The following is a 10430-nucleotide window of genomic DNA, read 5'->3' as shown; positions in this document are numbered from 1 at the left end:
GACTATGGTTGGATCATAACATTCACACGGCTTGAAATAGCTCCTTATTTTTTTTTCCAGTACAAATAGACATAGTTAATGCTTGTGTTGCGGTCCATAATTTTATAAGGAAATACAATATTCAAGATGACTTATTAATGAACTTTGAACAGAACACTATGGTTATTCCTGACGTGCAAGGTGGAAGAAGTGAGGACCAAAACATATAAGACATAAAATGATGTTCCGAAGCCGTTGACTATATGACTACTTGCATGACCAGATTGTTAATCAATTACTTTTAAATGGTTAATGTTAAATTTGTATGCAAATTATTATGTACTTTTTGATTTTGTATGAAAATTTATATTTAGATTTTGTATGATAATTTGTATTTGATTTTAAATGATGTATGTTTAATTTGGATTTTATATAACAATTTGTATTTTTATAATTATTTTATCCAACACAAGAAACAATATAAAACTAATGTGGTTGTTTTTTATCTTTCAACACAATAGAAATAATCAAATAACATATCAGATGTGGATTCATTCATAATTTATAATTCAATCAGTTTCTAACAGAATCAACAACTATCAAACGCCCTTTTAGTCTATAAGGTTTCAAAATATTTAAAATTAAAAAAAAAATTAAGAGAGAATTTTTAACTTGGTCAATATCCCTCTGTTCTATATAAAAAAAGGAAGGGACCAAAAGTTACATATAAGAATAAGAACAAATTAACCATAAATAACATATAGACAATGAAACGTCATCCACATTAAAGCATGAAACACCACCCACCTCCAGAAACTCCATTGATATGCATGAAGCTATATACACACACAATCTACGTTTTCAATCTCTCAAAAACCCACAGTCGACAAAGAATCTGCAACCGTTAACTATTGAAGAAGATGAAAATACATACAAGACCCATATCCAGTCCTGGAACAACAGACGATTTCCCACCGCCAATGATGATGTTTCCAAGAAGCAAAAGCAAGAGAGGAAGCAGGTCACGGGCTAACCCTATGTTTTTTCGCAAAATCAACACTACTAACGATCCTACCCAGGAACCCTCTTCCCCTAAGGTCACGTGCATCGGCCAAGTCCGAGTCAGTCGCTCAAACAACAAGCAACCAACCACAACCACCGCCTTCCGCAGTTGTCGATGGCTTCAGAAACTCAAATCCGGGTGGTTCCAACGCTTGCGGAGAACAAACTTATCGTTTTTTCGATGTGACTGTTGCAGAAAATCAGAGAACTTACCGGATTCAAAGCGGATTGAAGTGAATCAGGCGACTGAGTACCGGAAACGCGAAATTGAAGATGTAATCGGACCTGATAATGTAATTTTGATTCCAGAATCGCCGCCGAGAAATGCGTTTTTGTTGACGAGATCCAGCTCTGCTCCATACAGATCTTCATCTTTGGCATACAAATTTTGGGAATCAACAATCGAGAAAACAAGGGTGGATACCGAAGATGATGAAACAGGGGAGAAAGTGAACGAAGGTGAATGTATTAATGGAAACAGTGAAGATGAAAGTTTCTTTAATGGAGATGAAGAATTTAAAGCGGAGCCACTGAATCTGAGCAGGTGTAAATCTGAACCAGCCCGAATTGGGGATAAATTGTTTACGAGTTGGGGATAAATTGTTCATAATTTCACAGGGTTTTTTTTTCGACTTTTTTTTCCCCTTAAAATGTTAATATTAAACGACGCAGTTTCGCACAGCTTTTGCCTTTTGTCCTACGCAACAATTACAAGTGTTGGTTATGATGGTTCTTATTAATTACTTTTGTAAAAATGTTTACCGATAAAGTTTGATGGATATTATATTTCTGCAGAAGCAAAATGAAACTCAAATGGTGGTTGTATATATGTGTGAAGACCATATAATATGTGTGAGGACCATATAATGCGAGTGTGAATGGGGGTTTATAGCATAGGGTTTTTAGGGAAGAGGACGAAATTTCCGACTGTCGCAACTCGCAACGATCGATTTAGATCGTTTTCGGACATTCACAACCCCTTCTTGGAATCTGTGCACAACCTTATTCGTCTTTCCCTTTTATTATTATTATTATTATTATTATTATTATTATTATTGTTGTTGTTGTTGTTGTTGTTGTCGATATCGTTGTGTGTTTTTACAAATTTAGCCCACCCACATCAATTCCTCATAGAGTTTTCTACTTCCTTAGAGCTGAATGACTTGTTGAGGAAGTCATTGTCATTTTTCGAAAACTTCAAATTTTTGGATATTTTCTTCAAACACCCCCTACTTTTTGGTCAGTTTACAAATTTTCCATTATTATTATTATTATTATTAATTCTTCGGAAAATTAAATTCATTTTATGTATGGTTGTGATTGTCGTGAAAGTTTAATATAATTAAATACCTTACATATATAAATTATGCATTCAATTCTAGAATTTTTAATTTAAAGAAAATGAGAAAAAAAAAAACAAAAAATAACATGTGGAAAATAAGAAATCTTCCCCTAATAATTTTAATCTTCCCTAATAAATAATTTTTTTTTGTCACATGGCATGCTCTCTTTCAATTTGATATATGTCAATTTGTGGTAATTTTGAATTAATTTTTTTCCACATATCATATTATGGGTTTTCCTATTTTATTAAATTCCATATAATATTTTATTATAATAATTGCACTAAATATAATAATAAATGGGTATCAATTTCATTAATAAACTTACCTTCTAATTTCAAAAAATTTAAATTAAAGTCTATTGTTTTTTTTTTGTTTCTTTATTTGAATTATTTGTTTAAATTTAAAAGATAAAAACATTTCAATTTTAACAATTCATTATTTTTCTTATTTTTTTATAAATTCAAAGTTCTCAATTATTTAAACCTACATATTTAATCTTTTTTAATTAACTCATATAATATATGAGTCTCACAACTAATCCATAGTATCTGAAAATTACATGTGACACATGTATGGAGAACATGACATGTGACAAAAATCATTTTCATTTACTATGTTAAATATATATATATATATATATATATATATATATATATATATATATATATATTACAAAAATATAGGTATATAATCTATAATCTATGCGATCCAATATTATACAAGTATCTTACTACTAAACATATAATAAAACGGGATAATGTCATAAAAATCCTTAAGTTTGAAAGAAAATGTCGGTTCTACACTTCGACAAATTTCTGGTTCTTTTATACCGCAAACTTGTCAATTTTTTTGTCGGTTTTACCCTTTTTACCAGTAATAGCAGGTTTCCAGGTTACCATGAATTATTTTGTGCTAAAAAACCCTTAAGTTTACAAATATTTTGTAAAAAAACTCTTAAGATTATAAACATATAAAATATAAATATATATTCAAAAATTTATAAAACTAAATAGTTTTTTAAAAATTAAATGTCAAAAATTATATCAAACTAATATAAGTTTTAATGTTTTATTGAACTTATATTATGAAACCAAACTAAAACATATTTTTAGTTTTACGTACAGTAAATTTTATATTAATTCGATATAAAAATTTTATATTTAAATTTTAAAAGAATTACCTACTGTGATCAAATTTTGAATATATTTCTTATTTAATATTCAAACTTTTCGAAACAAAATTAAAGAACGTGTGTTAATTAATAACTAATTATGCTAAAATAGTTAAACATATGAATAATATGACATTAATTACATTCAATTAATTTTTTTAAAAGGAAAAAAACATTTTATATATTTAAAAGGTTTTTATTTCAGAAATAATAAACTATTATATTTTTTATAAAAAGAAATATATTTATATAACAAATTAGACAAATATATTTCTATTTTATATGTTGATTTTTTATGTTTAAAATGTTTATTATATTTTATAAAAAAATATGATAATATTATTATTTTTTTAAACATATAAAAATTACGATACATTATTATTTTTTGAAATACAATTCTTTTAAACATATAAAATATTTTTATTTTCCTTTTAAAAAAATTAATTCAATGTAATTAATGTTATATTATTCATATGTTTAACTATTTTAGCATAATTAGTTATTAATTAACAGATGTTTTTTAATTTTGCTTTGAAAAGTTTAAATATTAAATAAGAAACATATTCAAATTTTGATTAAACTATGTATTTTTTTTTCAAATTTAAATATATAAATTTTATATCAGTATAAAATTTACCTTACGTAAAACTAAAAATATGTTTTAGTTTTGTTTCATAATATAAATTCAATAAAATTTATATTAGTTTGATATAATTTTTGACATTTAATTTTTAAAAAACTATTTAGTTTTATCAAATTTTGAATATATATTTATATTTTATATGTTTATAATCTTAAGGGTTTTTTTGCAAAATATTTGTAAACTTAAGGTTTTTTCACAAAAAAGAAATTCATGATAACTTGGAAACCGGTAAAAAGGGCAAAACTGACAAAAAAAAAAAATGACAAGTTTGTGGTATAAACGGACCAAAAATCTACGGAAAGTTAAAACTGACATTTTCTGCCAAACTTAAGGTTTTTTATAATATTATCCCTAATAAAACTTAACAACTACCATATTTGAATAGAAGTTATATAATAATTCTTTAGATAATAAATAAATAAATAAGAAAACAAAAATATGGCATACAAAAACAATTAGAAGCGAATTAGTTTGTCTAAAAACATGTCTCTCTAATATATTATAAGAATGAAATGAATGGTAACATGTTTAACAGGTCGCCACATCGGATTTATTTATGTCATGGAAGCTAAGAAGAGTCTTAACATCCAAATTGTAAAAAGGAAGGGAGTGGGAATGGGTTAGTTTAATAGGTTTTAATTTAAGGGAAAAAAAAAAAAAAAAAAGGATCGGCCAATGAAAGCCAACCCTCTCTTCTCTCTCATCTCGTTGTGTCTATGGTGAGTTTCATTCCTAGCGCTCTAACGACTTTGAAGGGGATGGTGAATAGCGACTTTAGCATTCCTTTGGCGAGTGATATAGCATATCCACTCCTTTTAGCCTAATGTTTTTTTTTTTTTTTTTTTTGAATTTATATCGAAATACTTTATGTATGCCCAGATTAATTTTAAACTGAAGTCTGAAGGTGTCGCCCGTCTTCTGACTTTTAGTTCTGATATATGTTGTTAACTTGTTATTACACTATCTAATGGGTCATAGACATAATAAAGGCCCAATCCACAATTGGTGGCCCATGGCCGAAATTTTTAAAAATGAATTATTTTCTTTGACAAACCAGAAAAAAACCAATAAATTACAAATCTTGTTGATGCCTACTTGTAATTTATTTAAATTATCATTCGCTCAAAAGTTAAATTTCAAACAATCTCAGTCAAAATATTTTGATTGCACAATCAAACCAAAGAAACATCACGTGCATGAGATGTGATAAACAAAATGAAAAAATTATCGTTATTTCCTTCATGCAGTTTTATGTTTATTTTCACCGGATTTAAAAAAGGTCGAGAGTCGAGACCACATGCAAAAACTCGATGGATTTATGGGTTTATATAGTTATCTCATTAAAATAACGATATATTACAATGTTGACTTGTTAATTTTGAGATGCGTCATCTTCTTTTCTTGCAGCAACTATAGACCATATACACAGATATAGTTATTGATTTTAATCATCATGTATATTTATGAGTTGTACATTTAATGACCCTGATTAGGTGTTCTAATAAATTTCAATATACGGGTCCCAATCCATGAATATAGAGATTGCATGTCGGTCCAACTGTCATTTGAATGTAAATACAACATGGTCATCACATTATTTGCAACATTGACAATGAAAGGGCAAAACACATGATTTCATTTCGAATTTTGGATTATGAACAATAAAGTAACTCTAGTGGAGATGTTAGACTTTATCACTTCGTTCACGAATACATACCGAATTGTCAAATTTGTATCTATAACATTGACATGTTATTCATTAAATATTATGGTAATTAGATAATACAAGGTTTAACATACAACAAAGACATATATATAATTTTATTGGGAGGACATGTTCGAACGTTCAAATTATCTCTTAAATAAGTGAAAAGAGAAGTAGGTAGCCACTTCGTAAAACTATTAGTTTACTGAGTAGAGGAGGGAACATGAAGTGCACGTATGTGATCAAAAGCAACATTGTCACGAATTAAATTAATGTGTATCTCAATATGTTTGGTACATTGGTGCTAAATGAAATGAATGTCTATCTCAATATGCTTGTTTGTGAATGTCTTTTTGTATGTTTGTATTTGTAACGTTCCAAACATTATAAGGTAAATATTTCATTTTTAATTCAACCAGAAACACCAATTATCCTTTTCAATCGTTCATAAGTATATCAGAACAAAAACATTTATTAGAGTATAATCCCAAAATCATAAAGTTGTGGAAACATGGGTGGATGCGCTGCGATCAAGTTGGACCCTTCCCTTTCGAACCGGAAGTATCTGAAACCATAGATATAAACCGTAAACACAAAGTTTAGTGAGTTCCCCAAAATATCACATACCATACATATCATACATAAATCTGGCCGTGTCCGACATCCATCAAGCCCCCGTCCTGCATCAGGCCTTGCCCGGTACAGATATGTCAGTAACATGCAATGGGCCTCGCCCAACACACTCATCAAGCCCCGCCCGATATACATACAAACACATATAACACATGCAAGAGTCACACAAATAGATAACATACAAATAACAATAGTCCATAGGTTGGCATTGGTGCCTTCGACCCGCCAAACACTGGGGGAAAACTCACCTCAAACCAAGATAACCAAAATGCACGCGTTGTTGCTACCGAATTCCTCACACTAAACACAACCAAATTATCCTTAATCAATAACTAAGCTAATTTCTCAAAATCCAAGGTCCAATTCATTTTCTATCAATCTAACGGATAAAAGACTATTTTATGCTTCCCCATATATGACCCAACAACTCATGGCCCGACCCTAAAAGGCCCAAAAATGGGGTCTCGCGAGTACGCCTTGCGTACGGCCTAATGAAGCACAATGTACAATCCATCACAACGGCTAAATGAGAACCCATGCATTACGTTGAGCGTATGCATATGTACGCCCAGCGTACTCACCAGATGGCCAAAATCTCTCATTAAGCACTTAATGCTTAAGACCAAAACGTCCAAACTCGTATCTAACATCTAAATAAGGTCTTAATCCATAAAATTCCCAACTTTACTCCTTTGCATGTCTTAATGGGACCCAAAACCCGTTTTTATCCATCTAAACTCATAATATGAACACTAACATTTTAAGCTCCTGAAGTAGTTCATACTCACAAGGATGACATAAGGGAGCATCATAAACCCAAAACAAGCCCTAAAGTAGATCTAACAAATAGAGTCATCAAAGTAGAAGCTTTATACCTCATGAAAGTTGATGAAGATGATTAGAGCTTGGATCCACAAGCTTCAAGCCAAGCAATGCTTCTTACAAGATCTCCTTATTCTCCAAGACACACCAAAAATCACACCAACGCATGAACTTCATACAAAAAAGGCTAGGATTTCGAGATTAGAGTTAAATGGGATGGACGCTGAAGACAACAGGGTTAGAAATGAGTTAAGGTGTAACACCCAGAATCTAAAAGGTCAATTTTGGAAGTAAAACCATTTTCTAATGAACAACTCGTCGAGTTTAGGGAAAGAAACTCGACGTGGTGGAAAGTTGGAGCGTGCGTCTTTGAAGACTAACTTGACGAGTTGGGGAGGATCAACTCGATGAGTTGTGGAGGACTTTGCACCATATTTAAACAACTTAAGCCTAATGGTTTAGCCTCATATCCAACCTCCACTATCCGAACCCTAAGTCTCGAAATCGTAAAGTTATTTTGAGTGATTGTGAGCCATTTTGGGTGTTTTTGGTGGGTGTTGAAGCCATTGGAAGAAGGAAAAGCTTGAAGGCACAAGAAGGAGCTTGTAGATCCAGATTTTTTGCCTCATCCACAACATTTTTCTGGTATAAAGCTTGAAGCTTTCCTTGTAGTTGTTTAGATCTTCTTTTTGGGCTATTTTGCTTGGTTTTGTCCAAATATCTTGGTCAATAGAAGTCGGACATCCCAAATGAGCTAACACTTCAGATCTGGGGTCTTGAAGGGTTTTAATGGCATAAGGTTGCCAACTTTATGGCCATGGGAGTCCTATGCAACGTTTAGACCATCATTTTGGCCTTTGGAGCTTCTAATGGCCATACACGAAGAAAAAACTGGAACTTTACGTGATCTTTTTGTCCTTAGAGTCCAGATAAATTACCTCATGGTCTATCTTGTAGTTTTGGCAGTCTTTGGATTAAGACTTTGGCCTTTTGGGTTAGGGTGTAACACCCAAAACCAGGTTTGACTTGAAACCCTCAAAGAGGTTACATTGTTATTAATAGGTGAATTTTATGCACCTATTTTGTATGTTTATTTTCATCCTTTTATAGTATTCTACTTTATAATTCTTGTATTTCGTTAATTATTAGGGCAATTGCATATTTCATCAAGAATGTCTAGTACTTCGCCATTTTTTATTTATTTTGCATGCATTATGGAGCATGGATACATGGAGCTTGGATGCTTGGAGCTTTGGATCATGAGGGGAAGATGAACCGGTCATTCCATGGCAGAAAACATGAAGATGGAACCCGAGTCATTGTGCATTATTATCATAGCAAAGGACTATGTTTGAAACGCGATTCTTGTGACACCGACGCGGGTCATGTTTGTCCTTTGTCATTTTTCATTTGAGCAACATGACTCGTGATGAAGCTAGATTGAAGATGGAGCCAACAGTGAAGACTTTTTGGAACTTTAGCAAAAAGCATGGGCCATGCCCAAAACACATGGTCAAGACAAGTGGCCATGCCAAAAACACATGGGCAAAAGGCATAGTCATGCCAAAAACGCATGGTGCTATGGAATGCACGTGAGAACTTAATAAAACAAAGGAGGTCGACATTTTAGAAGGCAGGATGGTTTTTGGAGCAGTTTGGGGCGATCTTGGGAGATTCTAAGAGGTTTCTTGGAGCTTTTGAGAAGACATAATCATTGCAAACACTTTGGATTTCATTTTTGTAAGGATTAAACATTCAAATTCCATATTTTTTCTTGTTTGATTTGTTCTTAGCCATGTGTGGCTAAGAAACCCTAGTTTCTAGTTCTTGTTCAAAACATGTTGATTGCTTGACTTGAAGCATATGATTTGATGTTTGATTTGTGATTCTATTCTAGTGATTATATTCTTATTTAAACTAGAACCCTTAAATTTGATTTGATGTTTGATTTGTGACTCACCTCGCGTGTCTCGGTAAATCGTAAACCTGAAATCGCTAATCACTCGACCTGTCGAGCTGTCGTCCCCCTATAGCACAATACACCTCTAATTAACACTTTCCCCACTAGGGTTGACCACACTATAACAAGTCAATCTAGGTCAACGCTGGTCAACGGTCAACTTTGACCGGACTCGGCGAGTACCCAGGCGAGTCTGGGCGTGTACACCAATTTCCCTGGAATCCTCCCTTGACACGTCGAGCATTCCTCAACTCGACGAGTTCCACCTGGCACGAGTTGTGGGGCCACCACAACTCAACTCGCCGAGTCTCAAGAACAACTCGGCGAGTCCAGCTAGACTCAGTCCACCTGTCCATTCTGACTCCCCCTTGACTCACTGAGTCCACCTTTCCCAACTCGGCGAGGCCACTCACAGAGTGGTCGGGCAACATTCATGCTACTCGCCGAGTCTGTTCTTCGGACTCGGCGAGTCCATGCCATGCACTGACTCAATCTTGCTCCAAAGGTCAGATCCAGTTCATTAATCCATAGATCCAGTCCCTCCAAGCTCATTTAGCACGTAAAGTTACAATCTTGATGCACATACAACCTTTATATGACCATATATGATGTTTATGACTCAAATACTACAACACAAGGCCAAAGACTCTATTGTCACTCATAAAGCTTGATGAGTGAGGCTCTCTGGACCTCTATGGATCCAGATCCATGGCCTCAACTCAAAGAGGGAACCAATGGGCATCAAATCATCCCATAAATGACCACCACAAGCCCTAAATTGCATCATGCTTCACTAAACAGAAAATGGTCCGAGATAATACCTCTAGAGTGATGATCTAAGCTCCAAATCCACGAAATAGCAACCTCCTTTGCTTCCTCTTGCCTAGGGTCTCCTTCTTCTTGCTAGATAACACACACAAGATCAAGAATGGCTCCTTTCTCTTCACAAATAGCTCAAGAACACAAGGGTCACTCACTGAGGGTTGGGTGAGCACAAATGACGGCCATAAGGCCCTTTAAATAGGCCTCAAACCCGGAGATTTAGGGTTTCATTACACAGCGTAGACTCGCCGAGTCCATATCCTGGACTCGCCGAGTCCAGGCGCGCA

At 33.3% G+C, this 10430-nt stretch overlaps 1 protein-coding gene across 1 annotated transcript; it reads left to right on the top strand.

Moving 5' to 3' along the window:
* The first annotated feature begins 959 nt into the window (after positions 1–959).
* LOC145005564 (uncharacterized) lies at positions 960–1640 on the top strand. The gene has a single exon (XM_078964653.1). The coding sequence runs from the start codon at positions 960–962 to the stop codon at positions 1638–1640; it is 681 nt and encodes a 226-aa protein (XP_078820779.1).
* Positions 1641–10430: the final 8790 nt, after the last annotated feature.

The sequence above is a fragment of the Lactuca saligna genome, chromosome 1, assembly GCF_052625555.1.
Source record: "Lactuca saligna cultivar CGN05327 chromosome 1, ASM5262555v1, whole genome shotgun sequence".
Lineage (NCBI taxonomy): Eukaryota > Viridiplantae > Streptophyta > Magnoliopsida > Asterales > Asteraceae > Lactuca > Lactuca saligna.
This window is presented reverse-complemented; position numbering and strand designations above follow the sequence as displayed.

Coding starts and splice junctions, on each gene's coding strand:
- LOC145005564 (XM_078964653.1), top strand. CDS start 960: ATGATGATGTTTCCAAGAAGCAAAAGCAAGAGAGGAAGCAGGTCACGG.